This window comes from Pteropus vampyrus, unplaced genomic scaffold (assembly GCF_000151845.1).
Source record: "Pteropus vampyrus isolate Shadow unplaced genomic scaffold, Pvam_2.0 Scaffold1, whole genome shotgun sequence".
Taxonomy (NCBI): domain Eukaryota; kingdom Metazoa; phylum Chordata; class Mammalia; order Chiroptera; family Pteropodidae; genus Pteropus; species Pteropus vampyrus.
The window spans coordinates 26,399,682-26,415,839 of NW_011888782.1; the positions used below are offsets into that span (position 1 = coordinate 26,399,682).

At 39.6% G+C, this 16,158-nt stretch overlaps 1 protein-coding gene and 2 pseudogenes across 2 annotated transcripts in view; 1 reads left to right on the forward strand and 2 right to left on the reverse strand.

The window, feature by feature from the left end:
* The window catches only part of PLA1A (phospholipase A1 member A), a 37,068-nt gene extending 25,812 nt beyond the window's left edge, over positions 1–11,256 (reverse strand). The window contains exons 1-2 of one of the 2 annotated variants that reach the window (XM_023523064.1): positions 10,908–11,256; positions 1,924–2,125 (exon numbers count right to left, since the gene is read on the reverse strand). In XM_023523064.1, the coding sequence (XP_023378832.1) occupies positions 1,924–2,125; positions 10,908–10,980 (275 nt within the window). In that variant the 5' untranslated portion in view covers positions 10,981–11,256. The remainder of the gene's footprint in view (positions 1–1,923; positions 2,126–10,907) is intronic. The other variant, XM_011374704.2, reaches the window with a different exon arrangement.
* On the forward strand, positions 3,604–4,376 carry LOC111731465 (annotated as a pseudogene).
* A 4,783-nt stretch (positions 11,257–16,039) lies between the features above and the next one.
* On the reverse strand, positions 16,040–16,158 carry LOC111737155 (annotated as a pseudogene).

Below are 16,158 nucleotides of genomic sequence, written 5' to 3' on the forward strand. Positions count from 1 at the left end.
CCGTACACCCAGTCCACAGCAATCACATTGGCATCTGCTGACCGCAGAAGGGCCCCAATGAATTTCTCAATCCAGGAAGGCTTTGTTCCCAAAGCCCTAGACATGGGGCCAAGGAATGATAGGAAAATTAGCTGCCAAATCCATTTCCATTGTCATGGAAACCTCTGTTAACAGGATAAACCCATAAAAGAAAGTCAAAAGTAGGGAATTAAAATATATGGATAGTAAATCATGCAGCATTCCGAGCATAGGGAGGACATCATTCCAAAGTGACCAGGGCTTCTGCCTGCACACATGGAGCCTTTGAGTAAATTATAATAGGGTGCCTCGTGCCAGGGCTCAGAGCTGGGTTTGAGCTTCACCAGCCCTCAGTCAGGCACCTTTCTGTGGTGCATAAGTTGCACAAACCATATGCATTGACTGACCCTGCTTGTTATTCATGGGAGAGAAAAGATATCTTTGTGTATTAGAGTTAAGATTTGCAATCTTAATTCTCATTCTAGAATACAGGCACTTTCCTTGAGGATGTTTTCATTTATTCCTTCATTTATTCACTCCTTCATTCATTCACCAAATGAGTCAGGCAGTATGCTAGGTGCTTTGTGAAAAATACAGAAAAGTAAGATATAGTCCCTATCTTTCTGGAACTTAACAGCATAATAGCACTATTCTAGAAAAAGGAGAATGATTTTTTTAAATTTCATAAAACTTCCCAAATGATTGGGATCAGGAAAGAAGCTTTCTCAATGGCCTGCATTACAGGAACAAACAGAGCACGTTCATGGAGACAGAGGAGCACAGACTGGGCACGTGCCACGAAATGTGGCTTTGGGAGATCCAGGAGCACACTGAGTGACAAGCCTGATGAGCTCTCCAGCTATTCCCGGGTTGCAGGTACACACCCAGCCTTGGATAGCGGCAAAATGTAAGATTTGCTAGGGAAGAGACCTTGGCACAAGGCTGAGGAGAGATGCCTAAGGATGGATATGGCTGGGTCTCTAGAGTCTAGGAATTTCAGAAGCAGACAATCCAGAGATGAGGAAATGGTGATCTTTTGTGCAGTGCCTCTGTGTCTACCTTGTTATCGGGCACCCCAATTTTAGTTGTTCTCTAGTGCTATTGTTTCACCATATTCTTTCCCTCTTTCCTCCTTGCAACCTTTCTGTTTCTGGCCTTGTCAGTGGGCTTTGGAGAGAAGATATTGGAAGGAAGGATGGGGATTAAGTTGAGACTCAATGACTATATTTCACAACAAAATTTGGACCGTAGGGCATGAAAGAAATTGAAGAAGAGATGTGTCTATATCCTGAGAAACTCTAGCCTCTGGGTATGATGGAAGTAGCACCCATAAGTGGAGGTTTCTCAGGTCATGAAACCAGGAAAGAAGTGAAGAAGGAGGAGAAATAAAATTTTGTGACCCTCTGAGTGATTGTGCCAGGCCTATGACTCTTTAAATTAAATTTATTAGAGTGACATTGGTTAATAAAATTATATATGTTTCAAGTGTACAATTCAATAATATGTCTATGTATATTGCATAAAGTCTATGACTTCATTGGCTGAGATGAAGCATGCAACATCATGCTTCAGGGAGGAAAAGATCACTGAGACCATCTCTACTGCCTCCCTTTTATTCTAATGTGGAAACCAAGAATCCATGTGCTGGAGTGATTTTTCAGGATCACACATATTTAGTTTGCGAGTGCGTAGACAAGGACTGAGGGGAGGAGTAACATATATGACCAACAAGAATTAACAACATCATGTGTGTTCATGTTGATATGAGACACCTTCAAGGGCAGCAGGAGGTAAAGAATGGAACACGTGACAGTAAATCCATTCCTTCCCTTACTCTCCACTAACTTCCAATGGTTACTTTCTAGTTCTTAGTAGAAGTGATCCTACTCATTGGTTAGCTCCCACCTGAATCCATGGATAATTAGTTTGGTTCCCAAAGTGGCATTGAACCCAGAGTTTTGGATGTCACTGCTTTCTTCAACTAGCTTCCCACAGCTAGGATTTGAAGGGGTGAAGAGGAGAAACTGGACTTTGAGACTGGTGCCTCGGAGAAGACTGGCATTCTGGAAGTCGGTGCACTTCGGCTGTTGGGTAGGAGGTACATCTCCTGGAGAAAAAAAAAAAAAAAAGCAAAACAAGAAAGATCCAAGGTGAGGTCCTCTGTTTTCGGAAGGAAGAAAGGTGTTCTTGAAAAGAAGAAAGAAACAGGGGCTTATAGCCATTAAAATCAGCTAGTGCAATACTCAGACTCATTTGTCAAAAGCTGCATCACTTCTGAGACCAAAATCTATGAATATTTTTCATATCTAGAGATGAAATATCAAATAAAAATATGAATATTGCTTGACCGAAGAAGATTAAAGACCATGGTAAGACTGATATTGCTATGGGCTAAACTGAGCACCTCCACAAATCCATATGCCGATGTCCTAAACCCCAGGACCTCAGGATATGACCATATTTGGAGGAGATAGAGTCTTTACAGAGGTAATCACATTAAAACAAGGCCGTTAGATTGGTCTCTAATCCAACATGACTGGTGTTCTTATAAGAAGAGGAAATTTGGACACAGACATGGCAGAAAGATGATGTGAAGACACAGGGAGTAGATGGCCGTGTACAACCAGCCAAGGAGAGGGGCCTGGAGCAGATTCCCCCACACAGCTCTCAGAAGGAACCAGTCCTACAACCCCCTTGATCTCAGACTTCTAGTCTCCAGAATGGTGCGTCGATAAGCTTCTGTTGTTTAAGCTACCCATCTGGTCTGTGGCACCTTGTTATGGCAGCTCTCTAACAAAAACAAACAAACAAACAAACAAAAAAATCTCATATGTCTAAAAAGAACCTTGGGCAACAAAATGAGCAGTTGCACTGGTATTAGGCTCACTCTGATCTGAACCCCTGAGCCTAGCCTCACCACTTCTAGTCCTTACAAGCAAGCCAGAGCCACTCCAGAGCCTTTTGTGCCCAGCCCATGGCTGCCCAGCCAGATGTCAGAGAAGAAACTTAACAAGCTATACCTACTCTATAGCATCTCACAATAAATATCATTAAACAGGGTATTTTATGGTCAAGGTCATTGGAGGAACTTTTAAAATATCGAACCGAAAAAGGCAGTATGAAATGCCTATTTTCCAGAGAACTGACAATCTGGCCCATCTTCAGTACCCAATATCTTACCCCCATGTCCACTTTTGTGGTAAAGAGGTGTGGCATCTAGCTCCCAGCACGGCTTACAGGAAGGAACCAACAGGAGCAGCAGGCACATACTGACCCACAGCCCTAGTCATGGCGCTGTTAGCCGCTACCTTGCATTACTGTCCTGGGACAAAGCCATTTACAGAATCAGAGGAGAGGTCTAGACTGCAGGCTTAGATTTGTGCAGGCCCCTTCATGAAGAGCACAGCAATTTTAGTTTTCTGGAATGGCTACCTGCTTTAAGAAGTAACTGGGGAACACATGTACAAGAGGCACATGGATCTGGGATGCACTGGGATATGGTACCATGAGTAGACTGTGGTTACCCCACCCTTAGAGAGTACTGAAGTGCACCAGCAATTTCACTACCACTACATTGGAGCCCCAGACCTGGTCCCAAGCCCCCATGCACATCCCTTCTGAACAGCTAGGTCTTGGACATCCTGGCATGAAGCCCACTCTGACAGTACAGCCCTACACTCCTCAGCCTACAACCTCGGCCCCCCCCACAGCACAGGAGAGAGAAAGATGTTTGACTCTACTACCTTGTCTGCCTTCCCCAGTCTCTGGCTTTTAAAAGAAAAGATGAGCTATTTCCGTAAGCAGCCTGAGGTGACCTCTGAAATGGTTTGCTATTCACTTGACCCAGAAAACTCCACAAAATTATGCAAATCAAGATGTTAAAATCTTCGTGTTCACTTTCATGAAATTGCCCAGGCCATCAAGGGTATGCATATCTGAAAAGCCGCCAAGTATCTGAAGATTGTCACTTTACAGAAGCAATTTGCACCATTCCCTCATTACAATGGTGGAGTTGGTAGGTGTGCCCAGGCCAAATGGTGGAGCTGGACGCAAGGTTGGTGGCCCCAAAACAGTGAATTTTTGCTGCACATGCTTAAAAATGCAGAGAGTGATGCTGAACTTAAGGGTTTAGATGTAGATCCTCTGGTCACTGAGCGCATCCAGGTGAACAAAGCTCCCAAGATGCAGCGCAGACTCACAGAACCTGTGGGCGGTTCAATCCCTTTGTGAGCTCTCCCTGCTGCACTGAGATGATCCTCATTGCATAAGAGAAGACTGTTCGTGAGTCAGAAGAGGAAGTTGCTCAGGAGACAAAGATACCCCAGAAAAAACTGAAGAAACAAAAACTTATGGCCTAGGAGTAAATTCGGCATCAAATAAATGCTAATAAAAGTAGAAAAAAAAGAAAAGAAAAGAAAAAATGAAAGGACTCTGTTTGAGAATGAGACTTGAAACACATAAATGAATAAATTTGGTCTGTTGGTGATACAGGGAAGCCTGCATCCATCAGACGGAGAATTAAGACTCCTTTTAAAATGAGCATTGTATGTCAGAAAGTAAGGCTCAACGAACATCAAAGAATCAATGTCATCCATACATTATCTAAATAAAAAGTAATCAAATTATTTAAACATACATTTGGAGATTTAAAAAACCCCTTGGGTTAAAAAATAATTACAATGGAGACTCAAGAATATTAAAAACTACATGACAATAAAACTAATATATATAAACACTTGAGTAAAGTAGCTAAAATAGCACTGGGAGGATGTGCATAACCTTAAATGCAAATATTAAGGGAATAAAGGGAGAGATATAGATTAGGTAAATTAATCTTGTTAACTCAGAAAGTTGAAAAAGCACAATGCAACAACTCCAAATAAAATAGAGAAGAAAAACTATAAAGAAAGTAGTCGAAAACAGAGTAGGGAGGTAAACGGGGTAAAAGGGATCAAATATGTGATAACAGAAAGAAATCTAACTATGGGAGGTGAACACACAAAGTAAATATATTTATGCCTTATTGTTAAAGTGTACAGCTGAAACTTATCAGATTTTGTTAACCAATGTCACCATAAAAAAATTAATTAATTTTCAAAAAATTGTAAAAATTCTTTTTTTAAAAGAAAGAAAACAATAAAATATGAATGACATTGGTAGCAATGCAGTCAGTGCAGTTGTTCAGGCCAGTCTTCCTGGAGACCATTCTGACTCTTCCCTTTCTCTCACACCCCGCATACCAATGGTGAGTAAATCCTAATGACCCTCCTCTCAGAGCAAGATATTCAGAATTAAACCATTCTCACTACCTACAGTAGTCCCCCCTTATCCACAAGTGATATGTTCCAAGACCCCCGGTGGATGTCTGAAACTGTGGATAGTACAGAATCTAATATATGCTATGTTTTCTCCGGTACATACAAACCTATGAAAAATTTAATTTATAAATCAGGCACAGTAAGAAACTAACAACAATAACTAATAATAAAATAAAACAAAACAATTATGACAATATACTATAATAAAAGTTATGTGAATGTGATCTCTTTCTCAAAATCCTATTGTATAGTACTCGCTCTTCTTGTAATGTGAGATGATGTAATGTCTATGTGATGAAATAAAGTGAGGTACTCAGAACAGCACACAATTTGAAACTTATGAATTGTTTATTTATGAATTTTCCATTTAATACTTTCTCATCACCATTGACTGCAGGTAAATGAAACCATGGAAAGTGAAACTGGGATAATGTGGTACTACCACTCTACACTGTCACCTCCTTGGTCCAAGCCACCGTCATCTCAAAATTATTGCCATGGCCTACAACTACTCTTCCCGCCTTCTCTCTTGACCCGCTTCAGTCTATCTGCAACACAGCAGCCAGAATAGTAAGTCAAATCATATCTGCAAAAGCCTTGAGGCATTTCATTTAGAATAAAATCCAAAGTCCAAACAATAGACTAAATTTAGGGTTAAATGGAATAAATGATCCCCTCCTGGAGCCCTTTGTCAGTCCAGCTGCTGTTTCCTCTGTGTCCCCTCAGCTCTTCCTCACCCTAAACAAGTTCCCACCTTCGGTCTTTGCACTGGCTGTTTCTTCTGCCTGAAGTGTCTCTCCCCAGACATCTACATGGCTAATTCTTTCTCTTCCTTCAAGTCTTTACTTGTCAAATGTCATCTTCTCTCAACTTGCCTATACTCCTCATCCTAGTTCTCTCGATCTTCTTCGTCTTGATCTATTATTTTTTTATTGCAATCATCACCTTCTAATCTATTTAAAAAGTTATTAGTTTATTATTAAACTTCTTATATATTGCTTTCCATACATTAGAATACACTTTCAGAGAAGGCAGAAATTTTTATCTATTTTGTTTGCTACCTAGAATAGTACTTGCCACACACAATAAACACCAAAAGCTAGTTCTTAGAAAAGAATAATAAACTAGTTGTACTTTTGATATGAAAGAGTAAGAAAAAAAAGAAGGAAGTCACGAGTAAACAATATAGAGAATTAAAAGGGGACATATTTACAGTAGGCTTTTTAAATCATAAAAGAGAATGTGTATACCCACCCAAAAGTTAAAAATAGATATTTTCCTTAAAAAATAGATAATATCTTAGAAAAATAAAGCTTACTGAAACTTAGTCAAGAAAGAAAAAAATGAAAATAAAATGTAAAACTGTAGCATAAAGGAATTGAAACAGTGGTTTTAATGTATTCATCAAAAACTTTACCAGGCCAAACAGTTTTACAGAGACATTCTCCTAATCCTTCAAATCCTATCTTATACATACAGTTCCAGAAAATCTAGGGTTTTTATGTCTATGTTTAATAGTGAAATTGGCCTTTAGTTTTCTTTTCTCCTTTTGTCTTGCCCAGTTTTTATATTTTGGTTATATTTATAGAATGAGTTTTGATCCTCTCTTCCCCTTTTTATTTTCTGGAACGGTATTCAGAATCTATGGAAAAAAAGAAACAAACAAACTAAACTGAAAAGACTCACAGATACAGAGAACTAACTGGTGATTGCCAGAGGGGAGGAGGTTTAGGGGGCTGGGTGAAAAAGGTGAAGTATTGAAGAAATACAAAGTAGTAGTTACCAAACAGCCACAGGAATGTGGAGTCCAGCATAGGGAATATAGTCAATATTATTTTAATGGCTGAGTGTAGTGCTAGGTGGGTGCTGGGGTAATCAGGGGGTCACTTTATAAATTATATAAATGTCTAAACACCGAAACTAATATAAAATTAAATTAAATTAATTTTTTTTAAATAAACTATGATAAAGTTCAATACCTAGTACTCTTCAAAGTTAAGAAAGGGCATCTAGCAAAAGACGATAGCAACAACTATACTTAGTAATGAAACATTAGACACATTTCATCTAGAACTAGGAACAAACTGTCTGCTATCACTACTTCTATTAAATATTGTACTGGAAGTCCTAGTCCTAGCCAGTGAAATAAGACAATAAAATGGGATAAAATTATAAAGTTTAAAAAGAAAAAAAATTAAATTTGTAAAGAAAAGGAGGAGAAAGAATTGCCACCATTTGCAGATGATAAAACTGTCTATCATTTAGGATATGGAACGTAGCACAAGAAATCATGCTCACATACTCCCTTACTCCAACCACCACTCGAACCAAAGAGTAATGTCAGATGAATGTCAAAAGAGAAAAATAGTCACAGACAATCTCAAATATAAAAATAATGTCTCCACGAACAAGAACAGAAATGGAAAATGGTGCTGGGTTCCAGGTCTGGGAGAAGGCGGTAGTTCTAAGAATTCAGCTCTGTGAGGTAAGTGGGATCCAAAAGTACCCCATGTCACGTGTGGAAGACCAGCACCAGGCCCACCTGTGGTGGCCAGTGGTGGAGAGGGACTCCCCAACTCAGGAAAGGAAGGGAAAATAAAAACAATACGAACAAAAAATGGCTATTGACTTTTTACCTGGGGTTGTAGCTTTATTTGGGGAGGCAGGATGAAAAGACAAGACCTCACTAATAGTTGCCGAAACACTCACCTGACTGGAGAAGATGGGGTGGGAGGGGAGTGATAAAGAGACAGATAGAGGCCAAAAACAAACTTTTCATTGAAAATTAAAACAAAACTAATTTATTGTATTAAGGGTCAAGATAATAGTTATCTTTAGGGTAGTAGTGATTAAGGGCAGATGCAGAGAATGAGTTTTAGGGCCCCTGGAAGAGTTTAATTTGTTGATCTGAATGGTGGTTACACAGGTGAATTTACTCTGAAAATTCATTGATCTGTATATTAATAATCTGTGTATTTTTCTGTATGTGTGTTATACTTTAATAAAAAGTTTACTTTTTAAAAGCCTGCAAACAAAATGCTTAACCATGTAAAGAAATCAAATGTTTACAAAGATATTCAATAAAACCAGTAAGTGGATCATAAATTTATTCCAAGTAAAATATAATTTTAAAAATCCTTTGACATTGATTTTAAAAGAACTCTGCTGAGAATATTCAGAAATAAAAATACAGAGCATAAAGAAATTATGAAATAAAAATAGGCATAAATTATACCATAAGACATATAAGAAAAAGTTAATTAGAAAATTGGAAATAAAAAAAATCATTAAAAAAGAAATCAATACTATAATGTCTAGTACAGAGGTAAAAGAAATTCTTTAAATATAAAAGTTCAGTTAAAAAGTGCAAACAATAGACAGAGAGGCTCCAACATTTATCTAGTACTTATTCTCTATAGGAAGAAAATAGGAAAAGAAGTAATATTTTGAAAAGATAATTAATTGCTAAGAATATTTCATAACTAAAAAAATATGATACAATGCAATATAAATATGAATTGTTCACTTGAAACTTATTATATTTCATTAACCAATATCATCATAATAAAAATAAATAAATTTTAAAAAAAGATATGAGTTCTCTAATCAAAAATTATACTCAGGGTAATAAGCGAGATAAAAAATAAGTAAATCTATACCAGGCAGATTATAGTATAACTGTAGAGCATTAAGGATAAAAAGATATACTTAAAAATTCCCTGATATATGCATTGGAAAACTTAAAAGAAATGAATAATTTTCTAGAAAAATATAATTACTGAAAGTGACTCAAGAAGAAATAAAAAAAAACAAATAAACCTTATAGCCTCAAAAATTTGACTTGGCCATCGAGAGTCTTTTCTGGCCCTAAAATACACGAGAGCCAGATGATTTTATTTAAGAACTCCACCAAACCTTTTAAGTACAGATAATCTTTATCTTATATAAGCTAGTTCAAATAATAGAAACTTATTTTCTAAGGTTATAATAATCTTGGTACCAAAACCAGACCAGGGCAATACAAGAAAGAAAATGATAGATAAATTTCCTTTATGAACGTATATGCAAAATAACAAATATAGAAATAAAAATATGCAACAATAAAAATAAATGTTGGCAAATCAAATCCAGCACTGTATAAAAAAATATATCGTAACCAAAAAATTTGTTCCTGGCAATTTTAGTCTGATTAGGCTAGCTCATAGGGTTTAGAAGAAAATATGAGAAATTATCTTCATAGGAAAATTGCTTAAACAAGACACCAGAAGCAGAAATGATCATAAGAAATAAGGATTAACAGAACAATGTAATACTACTTTTCCTATCGGATTGACAATACGAAAAATATTTTATATTACAAAGTGTTGGCAGAGAATGGGGAAATGGCCACCTTAACATATTAATAAATAGTTATAACTTCTTTGCAGGGGAATTTTTCCCACATCAATCAAAAATGTAGAAGATATAAATCCTTTCAGATCTAGTAGATAGTGTATAAACAGACATTAAAAAAACATGATAGCTCTGTATGTTGATACAGAAAGATGTTTCTTTCTCTCTCATACACACACACCACACACACATACATTATCTATATATATAACATATATCTATATATATGGAGGTCATTTTATAAACACACACAAATAAATGATACATGAAGCTAGGTAGCACTTTTTAAAAACAACTCATTAATGCGAGTAGTGAATACACCCATGCAAACTGAACTTTGGAGCAGGGCAAGGGTGCTGAATGTAGCAGAATGAAGTGTTGCAAGGAAGATGTGAATCATGGACGCCCTCTTGGACGACGGGAAGAGCTGAAATGAATGGAAAGGTAGTACGAGCAACTCCAAGCAGAAGGAATGACGCAGTCTGAAGCTGGGGAATGGGAATTAACTGTCTTGTGGAAATGAAAGCAAAGCGGTTTGCTGTTGGGACAGGGTGGTACCAACTGCGGGGGTCGGGGAGGAGTGGGGATTTTCACTAGTGAGATAATCTCAATGCCACATGAGAGTTTAGATTTGCTATATTAAGCAAGCGGAAGCGGTGGGTGGGGTTTCTTAATGGGAAAGGTAGAATGCAAATGGAATCTGAGCAGAAACTTGTTATTAGTGTCCTGCCAAGAGGAATGGTAAAACTTAAGTTGGGTCAGCAACATTAAAAAGAACGTCTAACAATCTCAATGACAAAATCATTGTTAGTTTGGAAATTTATATTTTAAAATTAAATATATCTTGGAACAGTGGATATTTATAGGATGAAAATGAATCACATTTTGGAATTAATCAAATTTTGTTTTCTTTTAAGTCATTCAGCTTGTTTGTTCAAGGAGAAAGTAAGTAACATGGGTTTTAGAAAAATGAATAAAACTACTAGGAGAAGTTCAATTTTTCTGACTTGAGAAAATGCTCTGATTATCATTATCCCCACTATGATCATGGGGCTGTTTCTCTTTTTTGTAGATTCATCTCAGGAAAGAGGGCTTTTAGGGGACCTTCCAAAGGTTAGCACTGCATAAGTAATGATTAAGAAAGAATTATTCCACCCAAGGCTCAAGATCCTGACTTACCCGCACTTTCGACACTAAGCGCCAAAAGGAGCCCCAACAACCAGAAGCATCTCTCCCAAAGGCTTGGGTGCATCGCTGAGCTGGCAGTCTCAGAGCTGGGGGGAAGCCGACTGCAATGCCAAAGAGATCACATATACCCACAGTCTCTCACAGCTTCGAACACCAAGCACCCACTTAGGTCTCACTAATCATTAACTGGCCTCATGACCTGTAAAAGAAAAAATAAACTCTCCCTATTTGTTTAACCTCCACAGTTGTTCAGTTCCTTCTCAATTAAAAATAAATACCCTTTTCATTTCTTTTTTCTCTTTTGTTTTTTTTTTTTTTTTTTAAAGCAGGGGACGTTGAAACACATTGTCCTTCCTCTCTGAGCCAAACATCATCAGGAAACTATTTCCTGTACCGCTCCCACTTCCCATTATAAAATGTTAGTAAAAACCAAGGCAGAAGTCTTTCATCTTTAAGTAATTACAAAACCCTGGATGATATGTAGACTCTGAGTGATCTGAGGGCAAAGACTTTCTCTTTTCATTTTTGAATCTCCAGTGCCTAGCACAGAGCTGAGCCAATAATACACGTTTAGTGTACACTTAATGGACAGAATGGAAGAAGACGAAGGTTGCCTCTGGAGAGTACTAGCCTTCCATAGGATCCTGAGGATAGAAGTGAAGTCCACCCTCTGAGAAGAATTGTTCAACTTCTTGAATTCACAAATAAAGAAACTGAATAGTACAGAAAGAAAATGACCTATAGAGACATTGTTGCTAGAAGTGGCAGAGCTGGCCTGGAACCAGGACATTTCGAACGTACCTTGTGGCTTCTTCACCCAAAAGAGTGGCAGAAACCACAGAGAGCTACTTCTAGGCAGGTCTGGAGGATAGGGTACTTGCTTAGCTCCTTAAACTGTAACACATCACTATGAAGCAGAGAACCTGCCAGCAGGGCCGGTATCAAACTTTCTGGGCAATAGCTCTATAAAGTGCGTACTATCTGCGTACCTGTTTCACACAGCTTTAGGGCACAGAGAAGTTAAGTAACCTGCACAAGATCATGCGGAGTTGAGATCTGAAGCTAGAAAAGCTAGCCCCAGAGGCCATGCTCTGAACCACTGAACCAGACAGCTACCACTGCTGAAGAGGCATCGGTACCATGCCAACATGGATGTGTCTGGTCTGCCAAAGACAAGGAAGGATAGAATGATTTTGAAAAGGCCAGCTCTTGTTTCCCTTCCGCTCATGCATATGATTCCACTGATTAAGCACTGCTGCCATCAGGAAGGAACATGGCAATAAATAGAGCAATACCGAAGGCTGTTCTGATGTCAGAGACCAAGCAGGTGCATTAGTTCAGGTCCTCAGAGAAGATACCAAAGTGGGACAAGATGTGCAAAAGAATGATTGGGGATAGCATTTGCGAAGAATAAGGGAAGCTAGAGAAGGCAGGGAGAACATTTAGATCGTGATGCAGACCTAACATCTGTGAAGGAGAGAAGGAAAGAAAGAAAATTACACAGAAAGAGTCTTCATTTGTCCCAGGCCCACCCTGCTTAGTCATATGCTGTGATAAGTCTCAGCACAAAGACCCATGGAAAATACAGAAGGACAGCAACTGGGACCATCAAACAGGTTTCCCACAGCAGGAGACTGAGGGCTGTGTTTTCATGGCTACTCACACCAAGACCAGAGCTCATATACCAAGCCAGTCCAGTTATTCCTTGCACACAGCATTAATATAGGTGACATTTTGAGAGTACTTTCCCTTTCACATTCATCATCTAGTACAGTACTCTCCAAGTGGGGTCCCATCCAGGATTACCTGCCTCAGAATCATCCAGGGAACATGGGACAAGTTGCTGGGCCCAACCTAGACACACTGAATGAGAATCTTCAGGGTTGGGCCCAAGACTCTGCAGTTCCAGTGGGGGCCTCAGAGGATTGTATGCATACTAGAATCACAAGTCTCTTGTTAATTCTTACCATAGCCTTCTCCATTTCACTTGTGAGAAAACCAAAGCTCAGAGAAGCCAGTGGCCTGGGGAGCACTGTTTGAAGGGCCAAGGAAATGAGATGACATGTTTTAGAAGGTGAGGATAGAGAACTTCAGAGCAGCAAAATTCTGGTCTGGATTCCTCACCCCCAGCACCTAGCACAGTGCCTGCCACATAGCTAGTGCTCAATAAGTATTTGCTAGGAGAAGTCATGGTACATCCAGTCTCCTAGACTCAGGACTGGTGTAGAATAACAGGCAACAGAAAGCCCATCTCACCCCAAAATATTGCCTCCACTAGAGCAGTCTCCAGTGGAAACCATCCTGCTGGAGATTCATTTGTTTGCTCAAAGTCATGTTTCCCAATTTCATTCATTCAGGTTCCACCTTCCCTACTCCTGCCATAGCCACCTACCACTTGTGCTAATCTGTATTTCAAGTTTTCATTTATGTAACTTCCATCTACTGACATTGACAATGGGGGATGGTTGTCCATATACCATCCAAAACGATGGGAAACACTGGTTTGAAGCATGGTCCACTACTTAAAGTGCAAACTTCTATTTACAACTCTGTAGATCAAAAGAAACAAAAGGGTTCTTACTTTGATTTTGTCCCCCATCTCCAGACAACCTCATTTTAGAATCATGTTCTTTTGGATGTTATAGTTGAAAGTTCATAGGTTCCAAACCCAGAGACCCTGAGAGAGGGTACTTTTCTGAGACCACCCAGCTAGTACAGATGACAATACCAAGGCTTAAAAGGTGAAGTAGGAACCTTAAGTGGGACAGGCATAACCAAACACAGAGTAGAGAGAGAAGTCCTCATGACTCAGGCATTGCGTGGGTCTCTTTGGTAGCAGAGGACGAGGAGGCTCTTTGAAGAGGGAAGAGAGGAGAGGGAAGATACTGTCCATTTCGGTTTTACCTGAGCTCCACTCTGCCCCCTCCCCACCCTTGCCCCAAATGTGGATTTCAAACCCACAACTAGTTTTCCTCTTGCCTTTATCTCTTAACTGTGAAAAGGTGAAGAGAGGGCATAGGCTGCCGCCCTCACTCCTGGGTTTCATTTTGGCTTTGTCTAAGGAAATAATTTCTAATTATAGCTAAGAATTACAGTGTAGTAAAGGGTGTGCAAAGAAAAAAGGCTTTGAAGGTAAACAGTTCTGGGTTTAAACCTCAGTTCCATCTCATCCTAAATGAGTGACATTGGACAAATGGCGGCTTCTCTAAGCCTAATTTCTTCCTCTGTAATGGGCTGTGGTGAGCTGCCTGACACATAGCAATTCCTTCTTCCTCCTCTTCTTTTTCCTTCCCCAAATGGAGTCTCGCCTATTCCCTAGATGTTACTTTTCCTAACCCCCAAACTCCAAAGATGAAAAAGTGATGGCAAGGCTGTCCCCCACGCTTTGTCTGGATGATCCCTGGATCTTTAACCAGACCCCAGCAGCCATTCCCTGAGGAGTTAACCCAGTAGGCTGGTTGACTGAGAAACATCAGAGTCTCCATTTCTTCCCCCACACTCCTAGTAGCTCTGTCTGTTTTTAAAAAACAAAACAAAACAAAACAAAAAAAAAACGTTTACTTGCCCTGGAAAGATAGAGAAAGAAGAATAAATAGAGAATATGGTGGCTGAAGCTTGGAGAAGAGTGGATGAGGCCAATGTTAATTTTGCAGATCTTAAAAATATATATATGTTGCCAAGACTTCCAGACATCTAGTTATCTTAGGTAACAAAAAAAAAAAGCAAATAAAGAACCATCACACAGCAAGTGAAAAAAATATAATTCACCTCTGTAATGTTACACATGATCTAATCTGTTTTTCAGTTTACATATATTAACTTAATAAACATGACAAATTCACACTGGGTATCAGATCAGTTTTATTCATTTCTGTGACACTGTGCATATAATTGTTTATTATCGCTTTCCCTGTTCCCTCTCACTCTCCCTCCTTCTCTTTCCTTTGCTCCAACCCTCCCTTCCTCCCCACCTCACATACATGCACATGCACAACACAGACACACTAGCACTCATAGTCAGAAGAGAAGCCAGAGGTCATGAACCCAAATGCAGGTAGGTGCGTAGAAGTGAAGAGTGTGCAACTGTTCTCTTCCAGTTGCTTCTATTTTCTCAGAGAAATAGGAAGTGAGGTCACCAGTTGAGTTTGGGCAAGAGGTTTTGAGGTTTGAAAAAATAGAGTCTGAAAGTCTAAACTCTTTTTGAAGTATGCCTGTGATGAAGAGTGAGAATCTGCAAAGCAAATATAATAGAATCTGTAAAGAGTCTTTCTCTGTCATTTCCAATTGTGGCTAAAGTTCTACACCATAAAACAGCAAATGTGAAGTCTCCATCCTCCTGCCTCTTCCCACCACTGGAAGAACTTGGAAAGACAAATCGTGGTAGGACTTACTAGGAGGTAGTAGAACTGCTTTGTGATCAGATCTCCCACCCCCACCTCCACCAGCTGAAAACCAGGGATTTGAAGGAAAAATTAGGAGTCATAGTTCCGTGGTGGGGTTTTCTCTTCTCTTCCTGAATGAGGAGGGAGGGTGCTGTTCTCTCTTCCTCACCTCTCACAACAAGCCAAATGAGGGAAGGCCTACCAGCTGAGATTGAGGGGAACCACATAAAGGTGACACTAGAATCTATTTCCAAGTTAGCTGGCTGCTGGTCAGCCTGGTCTGCCCTCAGGGCCTGTGTGAGAGGGATGGGGAGGATGTAAAGACTGCAGCAGGTGGAGCATCCTGCACGCCCCCTGATGGATGGGACCAGGGAGGATGATGGATCCCTCAGAAGACAACTGGCTTTAGCCTTTCCCACCAGGGTTCCACCCATGAGGCTGGTCTCAGGGCAATAGTGGAGAGGAGGAAGGAACCCCAGGAGGAGGAGAGGAACGAAAGAGCCGTCCCTATCCCCATTTCTCTTTTAAGTCTCTCGGGCCGAGGACTGACTACAGTGGGAAGGAAGAAGAGCATGATGTTAAAGTTTTAGAATTGATTAAATTGGAGTGGGATTCCCACTTCTTTCTCTATTTATTTTTATTTATTTACTTATTTATTTATTTTTGACGAGGCAACCCTTGGTTGACCTCACAGATTGCAAGAACCTTGTCAGCTTACAATCCCTTATTTTTTATTTTTTATGCCTACAGTACCTGGTCTCCCCAGGTGGTCTCCCATCCAAGTACTAACCAGGCCCGACCCTGCTTAGTTTCTGAGATCAGACGGAATCGGGCTTGTTCAGGGTGGCATGGCCATAGAC